This window comes from Oryctolagus cuniculus, chromosome 11 (assembly GCF_964237555.1).
Source record: "Oryctolagus cuniculus chromosome 11, mOryCun1.1, whole genome shotgun sequence".
NCBI lineage: Eukaryota > Metazoa > Chordata > Mammalia > Lagomorpha > Leporidae > Oryctolagus > Oryctolagus cuniculus.
In genome coordinates, this window is record NC_091442.1 from 113,547,625 (window position 1) to 113,561,355 (window position 13,731).

At 60.5% G+C, this 13,731-nt stretch overlaps 1 protein-coding gene across 6 annotated transcripts; it reads right to left on the bottom strand.

The window, feature by feature from the left end:
* Positions 1 to 3,440: 3,440 nt before the first annotated feature.
* Positions 3,441 to 13,120, bottom strand: APOL3 (apolipoprotein L3). 6 transcript variants are annotated; one of them, XM_002711435.5, is made up of 4 exons: positions 12,854 to 12,993; positions 9,043 to 9,135; positions 6,722 to 6,848; positions 3,441 to 5,097 (listed from the first exon to the last, which is right to left on the bottom strand). In XM_002711435.5, exons 2-4 carry the CDS (start codon positions 9,050 to 9,052, stop codon positions 4,206 to 4,208), a joined length of 1,029 nt encoding a protein of 342 aa, XP_002711481.2. In that variant the 5' UTR covers positions 9,053 to 9,135; positions 12,854 to 12,993; the 3' UTR covers positions 3,441 to 4,205. The 6 variants fall into 6 exon arrangements, with proteins under 6 accessions (XP_002711481.2, XP_017197598.2, XP_017197599.2 ...); XM_017342109.3 differs by lacking the exon at positions 12,854 to 12,993 and adding an exon at positions 10,014 to 10,158; XM_017342110.3 differs by lacking the exon at positions 12,854 to 12,993 and adding an exon at positions 9,838 to 9,934.
* Between the last annotated feature and the right edge of the window lie 611 nt (positions 13,121 to 13,731).

Genomic DNA, 13,731 nt, shown 5'->3' on the forward strand with positions numbered 1-13,731 from the left:
TGGATCAGAAGAGGAGCAGCTGGGACTCGATCCTTACTCATGCCGGATGCCAGCATCGCAGGTGGGGGCTTACCCCGTGGCGACGCAACACACAACGTCAGCCCCCTTCTGTGACTTCTCAAACACAACCAAGGCCCCCATATGAGACAAAGCCCCGGTATGATCGTCTCTCCTGCGTGTTGGACTGGCTGGGGAGGGTGCAGGATGTGGGAGAAGGCACAGCCCCAGGTAGGGGCATTTCCAAATGCAGGCAGTCTTCAGTGACCCCTGGGAATCGCCACGTCGCCCGGGCAAGCGCTCACAGGTGCTTTGTGAGCTCCAGGGTCGGACGCAGGCCCGGGCGATGCACTGGGCTCGGGGGAACGTCCCGGGGTTCTGGGCACCCCGGTAAGCTGCTGCAGGCGCGGGAAGGGAATCCTCTCCTTTGACCTCTGACTCCCTTGGGGGTCTCACACTTCCTGGTGCCCAACAAAGCAGACCTGGAGACCACTGGAGGCGGGGAGACACCCCCCCACCCCGTGATCGTTCCAGGCATGGCAGCCGCCCAAGAGGCCCCTTGTTCCCTGAGAGCTGGTTGGCAGCCCAGCCTTGTTCCTAATATTTGGGGGAAAAGATTGTCGCGCAAAGTCAGCACAAGCGCATCCTGCAGGCCCGGAGCAGGTGAGTTGAGGGGTCCACTCTTGTTAGGGAACACTCGGCAGGTGCGGAAAGGAGGCAGGGGGCGACAGCGGCTGCGCTTGCTACAGTGCGTCACAGTCAGCGGCCTTGAGGCCCCGAGGAGAAACCTGGTTGACTGGTTGTGCATTACATCTGAGCGGCCATCGTGTGCATGCGTGTGCACATATATGCATGCGTGTGCACACGCCCACATGTACTTGCATGTACATCGTTTCGATATTTAGATTATTTGCCAACACTTAACTTTCACACTACTTCCCATCAATAATCCGTAATTCTGGGATCCCCTTGTACACGAGGCCCTCACTCCTACCCAGTAGCCATCTCGGCTGGGTCGGAGCAGGCAGCTGGAGTTCCCAGGTCTCCCCAGCTCCTCTCTGGCCTCTGAGGGCAGGGCTTTGGGGTCCCTGTCCATCCCTCTGGGTCCCTGCCCCCCACCCCCGACCTTGCTGTCTCCTGAGGGGCTCTTCCCCTCCCCCATCAGGACCCTGGTAGGGCAGCAGAGCCGAACACCTTAGCCCCATCTATTAGGGGACAAAATAGGCCCCCAGAGCAGAAGTGACTCACAGCAAAATGAAGGCCAACTCCAACTCGGCCTCACCCTCTGCCCCCACGCTCAGGAGCTCGGCGGCTGCTCCGACCGTGCCCAGGGCTTGCAGCGTCAGAACCCTGGAGAGAGGGGGCACAGGAGCCTGCCAGGTGTCCTGGCAGGAGACCAGAGCCCAGCTGGGCAGAATGGGGACCGAGGGTCTGCCGGCCGAGAGCCCGGGGGGGGACACCCGGCCAGGTCCAAGCCCCACGGTGTGACCCCAGGGGAGACAACCTTGGGGAACTTGCAACCATGGATGCAACCAGAACACTGCGAAGGGGACAGCTAAGATTTGAGGGATCGCGATTCCGAGCCAGCTCGAAGGGTGCTCCAAGGGGCAGCTCTTTCTAGAGGAAGCTATGCCACTCGGTGCCACTCTCCTTCTTGCTGGACACAACTCAGAGTCGCTGGGCCCCCAGAGAGTGCCGACTGGAACGGGGTTAGGCACCAAAGCAGCAGAATGGAGTCACTGTTAGAGACACCGCCCAGGCGGCTGGCGCTGTGGCCTAGCGGGTAAAGCCACCACCTGCAGTGCCGGCATCCCATATGGGTGTCGGTTCCCAGTCCCAGCTGCTCCACTTCCGATCCAGCTCTCTGCTGTGGCCTGGGAAAGCAGTGGGAATTGGCCCAAAGCCTTGGGCCCCTGCACCCACGTGGGAGACCGGAAGAAGCTCCTGCCCTCAGAAGGGCTCAGCTCTGGCCGTTGCCACCGTCTGGAGAGTGGGCCAGCAGATGGAAGACCTCTCTCTGTCTCTCTCTCTGTCTCTCTCTCTCTCTCTCTGCCTTTCAAATAAATAAATAAATCTTAAAAAAAAAAAAAAAAGACTGTCCAGAATGCGGTGCTGTGCGGCAGGTGCAAAGCCTGCATCCCCCATGAACGCCGGTTCGAGTCCTGGCTGCACTGCTTGCAGGCCAGCTCCTGGCCAAGGCACCTGAGAAGGCAGCAGAGGATGGCCAAGGGCGTGGACCCCTGCCACCCACGGGGAGATCAGGATCGAGTTCCAGGCTTCTGAATTTGACCTGGCCTAGCCCCGGCCATTGCAGCCGCTGGGGAGAAACCAGCAACTGGAAAATGACTTCTCTCTCCCTCTCTCTGTAACTCTGCTTTTCAAATAAATGAAATCAATCTTTAAAAAGACTGTCCAGAGACACCCGGGGGCGTGGCTTTTGAGTGGGAGGAGCAAGGAGAAGGGAAGACTTGGTGCTCACTGTGGTGATTGTCCTCAGTGGTCGCTGATGGCCGCAGCAGCGGCTGGGCCTCCAGCTGTGCCCACAGTGGCCTGGCAACACTTGACCAAAGGTTTGCCACCTCCCTGTGACCCCAAGAGCCCCAAACTACTTGGTATGAAGTGGGGTGGGGAGAGGAAGACGCGCAATCAGCGTGTGCAGGACCGTGGAAGGTGAGACTTGCTCTCCCGGAATTCCTGCCCAGACCAGTGCCTGGGGGAGGGGCTGGGCCCTGATCTCGTTAAGGGTGGGAGAAATTCCACCCGGCCATGAACTCCTGGGCAGAGGCAGAGAGGGTGCGGGCACGGTGTGCGAGAGGCAGGGCGCATGACCAGGGCTTGGGGAGGTGCCAGCCACAGGACAGGACGCGCGCAGCGGCTGGGCAGTCCACGTCCTTTGTAAACCCCCCAGCCTGGCAAGCAAAGACCAGACACAGACTTTCTGCTGGACGGCCCTGCTGTTGCCAGTTCTCAGACCTGAGTCACGGGACAGACCCAGAGCCCTTGACGTGAGAGGAGGCGGGATCCGTCAGGCCTGGGAGCAGCCTCCGGTCCGCCCTGGCCTGGAGCTCACCGTGACCAGGTGACAGGAGCCACAACATGCCAAGGGCCGCAGGGCACCGTCACGCTTACCCTAACTCCGAGGGCCGGTCAGAGGAGGACGCGCAATTCCGAACGCCTGACCTTGGGTTTGCCTCACTGTAGGCCCGGTGGGACCTTCTCACCTGCTCAGCATTTTCCTACTTGGGAGGAGGGGGAACGGGAGAACTCCCCTCTGCTGGTTTACTCTCCCAACGCCTGAGTGGCCTGCAGCTGGGGCTTGCCGGGGCCGCAGGAGCCCAGGGAGGCCAGGACCCCTTGCCTGTTGAGCCCCTGCAAGGAGGTCCCTGAGGAAGGGAAACTGGGCGCTCAGAGCCTCGACGAGAGAAATCCATGAGCACAAAAAGTCTCTGCAACTCGGCCAACTTTTATTAACCCGGAGCCAATGCATTGCCTGGATGCAAGGGGAGCAGAGGCCGCCGAATCTGAGCTGTGGTCGTCTCCAGCACCCGTCCCCAAGCCGATGAAGGAACAGGCTCAGGGGGCGGCATCTCTGCACCCAAGCTGCTCGGGCTCCCCAGCACGGCCTGTTCCTGCACCTGGCTTCGCACTTTTTCCCCTGGAAAGCAACCGCTATTACGTCATGGCGTTAGGAGCTTCCCTGGCACTGGACTGGTCCACAGCGCACTCTGCTCACGTGCCCCGTGCCTCACTCCTGCTGCCACCATGCCCACCGTCCCACTCCCGAAACAAGCCCACTGGTGGAGGAGGCCGCCCTGGAGAGCAACCCCAGGGAGAGGCTTCCCCCTGGCTGGGACATCCAGCCAGGGACAGCATCAGCAGGGCGGCCACCATTGCTTCTTCTACCTCCCAACCAGTCCAAGTCTCTGGTTTTCTCCCATTTTTGACTCTTGGGGCTCGCTCCCGCGTGCCTCCCCCTCTCCATGGCCCCACTGTGTTCTTCAGTTCTCAATGAATAGCGCCCCTCCCCCTCCGCAGTCCGGGCTCCAGGCTTCCGCTTTCTCTTGGACCCCATTTGCCACCTGCATTCTCCCGGCCTGGTGTTCAAGTTCCATAGATGTGATCTCGCTCCCTTTGTCCCTCTAAGATGTTTCTGTTTGCCCAGGCTGTGGTCAGCGCACCCCACCCCCACCCCCGGCGCCGCCCGGGAGTCACGGCATCCACTGCATCGGGCCCTGCTGCAGGCTTCTATGGATCTCCGTGAGCTCCTGCAGCTTCCTGGCCAGCTCCTGGGCCCGCTCCCTCAGCTCCTCAGCCGACTTGGACTTGGCCCCCTCGTGCAGGTGCTGCGACTCTTTCACCAGGGTGACCACGTCCATCAGAAGGAAGATGCCTGCGGTGGCGAAACCCATCATGCGGGCTCCCTTGCTCATTGCCAGTGCGGTGCCACCAAAGGCTCTCTGGACCTGCCTGCTGCTCCGGGCTGAGATTTTCCCAGTGGTCATGAGGCGCTTGGCGCTGGCCACTAAGCGGGAGTTGGTCTGGGCTATCTTGAGGGCACGGACATTCTTCCCGATGCCTTGCAGGACTTGGATGCAAGACTTGGTTATGGCAATGACTTTGGGCACGCTCTGACCCACGGCCTCGGCCACCTTCTCCACCTTCTTGACGCTGGTCGACGTCAGGCGGCCGGCTTCGGCTTCGGCTGAGATGGTGGTAGCGTGCTCCACAATGCTGGTGGAAACTCCGGTCACCGCAGCTGCTGTCCCCAGCCCCAATCCCGTTGCTGTGAGCGCCAGACTGGCCCCTACTGTCACAGGGGCCAGAGCCAGGCCAACGATGGTCAGGATGCCAGAGACAGCGCCAGCACTGGTGGCCACCACGTTGGAGATGGTGCAGTTCCGGTGCACCTGGTCAACCTTATCTGCAAGGGCGTGCAGCTTTGCTATGCACTCCTCCAACTCGGCTTTCGCCTGAGGAAACTCGTTCAAAAACCTCTCCCTTTCCAGCAGGTACTTCTGGAGCGCAACTTTGTCCTCCTCGTCCAAGTCCACGTCTGTCGCAAACTCCATCAGAGCATCACGCAGCGACTCTGCCTCATCCCTGCAACATTAAGGGTCAGTTTGCTTAGCCATGAGACGGGCTTTGGAGGCTCAGCCTGTGCACACCAGGGCTTTCGCTACAAATCAAGAAGGAGAGGATTTTACAAATGCAAAGCATTTCTATTTCAACGCTGGGCAGGTTTGGTACATCACAGGCTCTCTGTAGTACTTATTCAATAAGGAAGTAAATAAATTAAAAATCGGCCGGCGCCGCGGCTCACTAGGTTAATCCTCCGCCTTGCGGCGCCGGCACACCGGGTTCTAGTCCCAGTCGGGGCACCGGATTCTATCCCGGTTGCCCCTCTTCCAGGCCAGCTCTCTGCTGTGGCCCAGGAGTGCAGTGGAGGATGGCCCAAGTGCTTGGGCCCTGCACCCCATGGGAGACCAGGAGAAGCACCTGGCTCCTGCCTTCGGATCAGCGCGGTGTGCTGGCTGCAGCGCGCCGGCCACGGCAGCCATTGGAGGGTGAACCAACGGCAAAGGAAAGACCTTTCTCTCTGTCTCTCTCTCTCACTGTCCACTCTGCCTGTCAAAAAATAAATAATAAATAAATAAATAAATAATCATTTTAAGATATTTGGGGGGGGCCTGTGATAATGAGAATAAACACTGATCTCGCCTGGTCATCGACTTACTACACTATACTTTTATCATTTCTCTTTATTTTTTATAATGTTGTCTGTTTATTTGTGAGGCAGAGAGACAGACTGAGAAAGAGAGCCCCCATGCACTGGTTCACTCCCTACATGCCAGGAGCCAGGAGTACAATCCAGGTCTCCCATGTAGGGAGCAGGAACCGTTACTTGAGCCATCATCACTGCTTCCCAGGGTCTGCGTTGGCAGGAAGCTGGAGCCAGGAGTGGGATCCAGGAATCAAACCTGGGAATTCCCATGTGGGATGCAGAGGCCAGAGGCCAGTGTTGTGGCACAGCGGGTTAAGCTGCCGCCTGCAAGGCCAGCATCCCATATGACTCTGGATCGAGTCCCGGCTGCCCCACTTCTGATCCAGCTCCCTGCTAATGCACCAGCGAAAGCGGGAGATGACGGCCCAAGTGCTTGGGCCCCTGCAACCATGTGGGAGACCTGGATGGAGCTCCAGGTTCCTGGCCATTTGGGGAGGGAACCAGTAGATGGAAGGCCTGCTTCTCTCTCTCTCTCTCTCTCTCTCTCTCCCTCAACTCTGCCTTTCGAATAAATAAATGTATCTCTGGACATAAATCATGAGGTCCGATGCCTGCGCCCTCCCTCTTTGAGAGTGCCCTCCTTCTGCTTATGGAACAAACCTCCCCCGCAGCGCGCTAACCCACAGCAGCCCCCCGGCCTCTACAGGCTGCACGGAGGCCGGCCGAGGGAGGAGCCCGGACCTCCTGCGTCTGCGTGAGGACACACCGCGGGTTTGCCCAGTGACAAAACTGCCTATCGATGCCTTCTCAGAAGGGGCCCCAGCCGGGAAGCCAAGCGTGACCCCCTGGTGGGCTGTGGGGAAGGAGCCGCTTCAAGCGCAGCCATAGGAAACCACAGGAGGCGGGTGCCCGCCGTGGGAACGCCAGGCGCGCCGGGAGACGTGGGAACGCCGGGCGCGCCCGGAGACGCGAGTGGCACGGCTGGGGCAGCCAGCAGGTTACCCGGACAACTCCGCCGCCTTCACGAATATCTGCCAGGCTTCGTCTTCCGTCAGCAGGAGCTGCAGGTCCTCTCTGCTCACCTCGTCCTGGAAATACCTGACGATGTGGGCGATGGAGCTTTCGTCCTCTGTTTGCAAAGAACACAGAGCAAGGTAGGGCAGCGCTGGGGGCGCGCGTGCCTCTGAGCATCGGTGGCGCCACGCGCCCGAATCCTCGGGGAGCAGGCGTCACCGGGGTGTCCTGATGGAGTCACGGGGGGCGGGGGGGGGACCGACCGAAGCCCTAACGCCCCGTGGCTGTATTCGGAGACAAGGTTTCAAAAAGGTGAAGTCGCACAGACGAAACCAGGGGCAGAAGGTGCGCTGGCGCCAGGGACGGCCTCCTCCCCTGCGGTCTCTCTGCCTCCCTCCACACACACAGGGCAGAAAGGACCTCTGCCGGCCCCACACCCCAGCCCTGCCCTCACCTTGAACCTGGACTTCCGGCCTGCAGGACGGGGGGCGATGGGCACTGCCTGCTGGGCGCCCCAGCCCAGCCCGGGGAGCAGAGCAGCTCTGGGGGAGGCGCCTGGGGCTTTGCCAGGAGCCAGCGTCCTCAGCCCAGAGCAACCGGAAGGCGGTGGTTTGGCCTCAGAAGGGGAAACTTCCCACGACTTCCAGCCCCTGCCTGGGGCCTTCTGGGCCTCACACCCTTCATTCTGGGGTCTTCAAGCCTGCAGTTCAGCCATGAGTGGGCTTTGGAACAACTTCCAAAACATTCTATTTGTCTCCGCTTCTCAAATAAATACATTGTTAAAAATTCCAACAATTTCAAAAACGCCTGTGATTTCTGCACTCTATGCTGTCATATCTCTGTGGGTTTTTTTTTTTTTTTTAAATAAAAAAAATTTCAAGGGGCTGGTGCTGTGGCGCAGTAGGTTAATCCTCTGCCTGCGGCGCCAGCATCCCATATGGGCGTCAGTTCTAGTCCCAGTTGCTCCTCTTCCAGGCCAGCTCTCTGCTGTGGCCCGGGAAGGCAGTGAAGGATGGCCCAAGTGCTTGGGCCCTGCACCCGCATGGGAGACCAGGAGGAAGCACCTGGCTCCTGGCTTCGGATCGGTGCAGCTCCAGCTGTAGCGGCCATTTGGGGGGTGAACCACGGGAGGAAGACCTTTCTCTCTGTCTCTCTCTCTCACTAACTCTATCTGTCAAATAAATTTAAAAATTTTTTAAATCTTTAAAAAAAGTTTCAAATCGTAGCGCGTTGAGTAAATCACCCCATAAAGACTTTCTGGGAATCACCAGGGTGGGTGGGTGGGCTGTGGCATGGTCCCTGCATGCGGGGGGGGGGGTTGCCGGGGGCGCAGCTCTGACCCTGTGACCTCGGCACTTTAACCTTCTCCCCTCCAGGCTGGTCGCAGGGGCCCCGGCTTCCCACTGCCGCCTCATTACCAAACCCAAGATCATCCTGTTACCCTCAGGGACCCGCCAGCCCCCCGCCCAGGGTCCAGGGCTGCTGGGGTGCTCCTGGCTTCCTCCCCTCCCTGTCCTGGTGCCTCTGGGGCTGCTCTGGGAGCCTGGAGCCCGGGTGCTGCCGCAGTTCACGGAGGGGGAAGAAAACAGGGGAGGCTGGTTCCGTTCGCGTCTGCATTCGTCTTGCACACGGGGTGTTTGAGATCCACTGACCCAGCCCCGACCTGAGGCAGACACACCGGAGCAGGTGCTTCTCACTGGCCGGGCGGGTGCCCTCACGGGTGGGGGCCACCTGCAAGTCACAGGTTCTGGACAGAGGGCACGAGAAGCAGCACTCCGGGAGGACCTGGGGCGGGGGGGTGCCTGGCCGGGGCCGCGTGCTCCTGTTACACGGGATCCTCACAACCTCACGGGGAAAGCCTGTTCTCAAGTTCCAGGGTGGGGAGGGAGGGAGCTCCCGGCCACACGAGTGGGAGTGGACAAAAGTCAGACTAGGGTCCCCAGTTCAGGGGCCTCTGGGCCACCCTGTCTGCTGGGCCCCTGTGAGCAGAGGGGCTGGTGCCAGGGCCTCAGCTGCCCGGAGTGGCCCGGGGAAGTGAGGGGCAGGAGGGGCTCCCAGCTTGCTGGTCTGCTCCCCGCACCTGCTGTCCTGTGCTTCCCTGAGCCCCACTGAGCCACCCGCTGGGTAGCAGGGGGAGGGAGGAGGAGGAGGGGCCCCGGAAAACCCCGGGAGGCTCCTCTTGGTCTCTCTGGAGGCTGGAGGTGCCCTCACCAGGCCAGTTCTTTCCCCGATTGCTGCTCAGGTCCACTCAGCCCTGGGGGAGCCACCCTGGGCCCCAGGCGCGAGCAGGGAGGAGGAAGGGCTGCTACCTGGGTCCATGGCACCTCCGCCTCTCCGTGGGCCTTCCTTGCAGCTCCGCAGTCTGCACCTTCAGGATTGGGCGAGAAGGTTCGGCTTCACCCCTGGCGGAGAGAACACAGCAGTGGGCAGCATCAGCTGCAGGGGCCAGGGCTGTGGCGGGGCCTCCCTGGATGGCCTCAAGGGCCAAGGCCGCAGGAGACTTAGTCCAAAGCACTTCCCCGTTCCCCTGGGCTCGGCCAGCTGCTATTTAAAGAAATGTGTTCAGTGGCACCTAAGCCAAGACAGAGTCCTCCTGCCCAGTGAGGGTACGGGACAAGACAGGGAGTCACCTGGTAACTGTGGCAACGAGAAAATCCTACATGGAGGGAAAGATGGGAAGGAAAGTCCCGGAAGTCGTGTGGGGCTGGGCGCATCTGTGTGTCCTCACGACAGCTAACATCGGGTGTGTGACAGGCAGGGCCTCTTCTGTGTTGGAGCACGTCTGCTCCTCTGAGTTGCCTTTGATGAGCCCCCAGGGTCAAGTTCACACAGCCCATGGTGCTCCGGCTTCCCCGCTCCCCGCCCCGTGGTCACCTCGGTTCCAGGCACCTGCGATGCCTCCTGCTGTCTTGACCAAGACCTGCACTCCTGGCCTGCAGGCCGGGGCCCCGGCTGCTCGCTGCCCCTGGAATGCCCTCCCTCTCCTTAGAGGCCCAGCTCAGCCCTTCCGCTACCCCCGCCACCGCAGCCCCCCAGAGATACGGGGCTTTTGTGGTGGCCTGTCGCCCCTGAAGTCTGCTCCGCGCTCCTCTGTAAGTTCCGACCTGAGGCGTGGCAGGCGTCACTTGGACAGGAAAGTCCCTGGACCACACAAAGCGATGACCACACCACTGCCCTGCAGTGGAGTAATTCTGCTTGTTCACCCGAGTTGAGTAATTCAAGTAACCCCGCCCTCTTGGCCCAGAACAAGACGAGACGCCACGGGAGCCACCCCGCCGACCTCAGGTCCTTCCGGGAGTTTGATTGGATTTCTGGGGGTTGCCCATTTCTTTCCTTGTTCCGCATCCCCGTGGGCTCCGTAGATTTAACACGAGGAGAAAGGAAAAGTTTGACAAACGGGGACCCCGGCTGAAGTCTGAATGACGCTGGCTGTGGGCTGAGCGAAATGTTCCAAAGTCCCTCGGCTCCCCGAGGTGACCCAGCCGGGGCTGGGGCCCTGCCTGCCCCTCCAGCCTCACCCCTGTGCTGCTCACTGCCGGGAGCTTTGGGGGGGGCGGGGGAGGTCACCTCCTTACTGCACTGGCGGCTCCTCTGAAGCTGCTCCAGGAAGCCTGGTCCCCTTTGGTCTCCAGTAGGGACCCATTCAGTAACTCCTACGTTTATAAAAAGGAGGAAAAATAGCCGGCGCCGCGGCTCACTAGGCTAATCCTCCGCCTTGCAGCGCCGGCACACCGGGTTCTAGTCCCAGTCAGGGCGCCGGATTCTGTCCCGGTTGCCCCTCTTCCAGGCCAGCCCTCTGCTGTGGCCAGGGAGCGCAGCGGAGGATGGCCCAAGTGCTTGGGCCCTGCACCCCATGGGAGACCAGGAAAAGCACCTGGCTCCTGGCTCCTGCCATCGGATCAGCGCAGTGCGTTGGCTGCAGCGCGCCGGCCGCGGCGGCCATTGGAGGGTGAACCAACGGCAAAGGAAGACCTTTCTCTCTGTCTCTCTCTCACTGTCCACTCTGCCTGTCAAAAAAAAAAAAAAAAAAAAAAAAAAAAAAGAAAGAAAGAAAGAAAGAAAGAAATGGCTAAGAGATCTGAATGAATGGGGCTGGCGCTGTGGCACAGCAGGCTAAGCCTCCGCCTGCGGCATGGCATCCCATATGGGCGCCGGTTCGAGTCCCAGCTGCTCCACTGCTGATCCAGCTCCCTGCTGATGGCCTGGGAAAGCCATGGAAGGGCTTGGATTCCTACACCCACTTGAGAGACCTGAAGAGGCTCCTGGCTCCTGGCTTCAGACAGGCCCAGCCTTGGCTATTGTGGCCATTTGGGGAATGAACTGCGGATAGAAGACCTCTCTCTCTCTCTGTCTCTCTATAACACTGCCTTTCAAATAAATAAATCTTAAAAAAAAAAAAAAAAAAAAAAAAAAAAAACTCCTCTCTCTCTCCCTCTATAATTCTGCCTGTCAAATAAATAAATAAATCTTTAAAAAGACGAGAGATCTGAACTGAAGCCCAAATGACCACTCGCCGTGTGAGAAGATACCCAAGCTCCTTGAGACCGAGAGGACGTGCAAGTTAACGCCAAGAGATGTGTTTTGAACCTGTTCATAACAACAGCGCCTGCCTGGTGGCAGGTGCGGCTGCAGAGTCCCCCATGGGGGAGCGGCCGGGTTCCAGGTTCCTGGAGGACGATCCACAAGACCCGTCAGCTCCAGGACCTGCCCCGGCCAGCGCCCAGCAACTACACAGTGCGCAGGGGAGGTGGGCCAGGCTGCGGGCTGCAGTGTTCCCGGAAGCTCCGAGGAGCGAACTCCTGGGCTGTCCAGCCAGGGAGGAGCCGACCAGTCAGAGACGGGTCATGCCCAGGAGTACTACACTGCCCTGAAGAAGGAGGAGAAGGGAGAACAGCAGCGTGGAGTGAACCACCCTCAGCGGCCTAAGGCTGGAGCCGGGTTGGATGGGCAGGTAGCAGAGAGAGAGAGAGAAAGAGAGAGAGAGAGAGAGAGAACGGCTTACATGACTGTGGTTGCCCACACTGGAAACGGTATCCTACACCAGTGGTACCCCAACACTCCGTCATTCTGAGATCTGGGCAGGTGGGGCCCACCCTGCCCCCCAGGGCACCCTGTGGATCTGAGAGGCCAGGGCGCCGCCAGCTTCGCATCTACTCCTCTTTCCCACGAGCCCCGCAGGCACCGCGGTTCTAACAGCTGCACCCGCCTTGTTCCTGCTGCGCCACCGCAGCCCGCAGCAGGCCTGGGCCTCCGCCGCTGGCGAGAGGCCGAGACTCAGGGAGGCCAGGGGAGCCCCGCGCGTGGCAGGCCGAGGGGGCTCAGCCCCGGCCTCTGACTCTGCCTGGTGCCCGAGAGTGCAGTTTTTATCAGTTCCACCTTCTGGCTTGTCTCTGCTCCTGCACACCCAGAGGGCCACGCACAGGCCCCCACGGGCATCACGGCCGCGGGGTGGCCTCTGCACTTCCAATGACAAAGCCATGATCACGTGACGGACACCAGGCAGCGTCCCACCCCCCTCGCTGCCCACCCCCGGCGTCTCCTCCTCTGGGGACACACAGGACACCCCGGTTTTCCTCCACCACCCCGCAGGCCTGCAGGGAACCCCAGCTGAGCACCAGGAAGCACAGTCCTGCTATGCACCTGCTCAGCCCCCCGTTGTGGGACCCCGGGCCAGTCACGCCCCTCCCAGGGCTCAGCTTCCCTGCGGGGCCTGGCCCAGTGTGGGTGCTCAGAGCCAGAGTGGATGAAACAACCTGGGCTCCTTGTCTCTCGGGAGAAGTCCTGTGTTGTCCCTGCCAGGCCCTCCAGGGCAGGCAGTCTATGGTCACCTGCCGTCCTCCCCCCCATGCCTGCCTCAAACTTCCCAACAGGACAGGCACCCCCAATGTCCCCCTTCCTTCTGGGGTCACCCAGCCATGTCTCAAGCGGTCTGGAGTCCAAGTTCAGCCAGGAGAGTCATGAAACTTTCCCCTCCGCCCCCAGCAGTTTCTCTCCCTTCTCCCTCTCTCCACACTGTTTAGGGGCTCGGGGGAAGCGGGGAGCAAGAATCCACGGCAAGAATCCGCTTTCAGAGCCGTGTGGGGATGGAGAGGAGGGGGAGTCGCAGTGTCCCCGGCTTACCAGGCAGTCGGCCCTGGTCCACTTGTCCCCGCAGTGTGGTTCTGGTACCAGCCGCGTCTGTGTAACGACAGATATGCCTGCTGTCCCGATGTACCTGTTTACCGGAAAGGGAAACCGAAAGGGAAACCGAAGCTTCCAAGCAGCTCCTGCTCATACCAACACAGCAAACACACCGTGTGCCAACCAGCCTCAGCCCAGCCCTGCTGCTCCCTGAGAGAGGCCACCCTGGCCTGCCCACCCAGGCCTTGCATCCTGGGGTCGGGGACTACTGGGCACCAAGAGTGCTACCCAGGGCAAACTGGCGCTGTCACCAGCGCCACCTAGTGGAAGCTGGGAGGGCCAGCAGCCAGGGGCAGCCGGGCTCAGACAGGCTGGGGACTAGGAATGCGCCCAGTGCTCACAGCCCCGAGTGGCCTGCGGAGTTGAAGGGGCAGCCGACGGCCTGGCCACTTAGGGGCCGGCCGCCAGCAGCAGCCCGTGCACAGTCTGACTGTCTGTCCTCAGCTGGGAAAGCAGGCTCTGAGCAGCAAGTGCCGACTTAGGGCGGCTGAGAGCCCAGTCCGAAGATGCCAGCGTCAGACCCATAACCTTCATCTTGGTGTTGGAGATAAGAGCAACATGTGCGCACCTGTTTTCAGTGTTATTTTGTTTATTTGAAAAGCACAATGACAGAGAGAGAGAGAGAGAGAGAGAATCTTCTCTCCGCTGGTTCATTCCCCCAAATGGCAGCAACAGCCAAGGCTGGTCCTGTCCGAAGCCAGGAGCCAGGAGCTTCCTCCAGGTCTCCCACATGGGTGCAGGGGCCCAAGCACTTGGGCCACCTTCTGCTGCTTTCCCAGGCCATTAGCAGGGAGTTGGATCGGAAGTGGAGCAGCCGG

Excerpts from the sequence above, each read along its gene's own strand:
- APOL3 (XM_008257088.4), bottom strand. The coding sequence starts at position 13,007 with ATGAGCAGGAGCTGCTTGGAAGCTTCGGTTTCCCTTTCGGTTTCCCTT. Across the intron at positions 6,849-12,853 it reads GGACCAGGGCCGACTGCCTG|AGGACGAAAGCTCCATCGCC; the intron begins GTAAGCCGGGGA and ends CTTTGCAAACAG. Across the intron at positions 5,098-6,721 it reads AAGGCGGCGGAGTTGTCCGG|GGATGAGGCAGAGTCGCTGC; the intron begins GTAACCTGCTGG and ends TTAATGTTGCAG.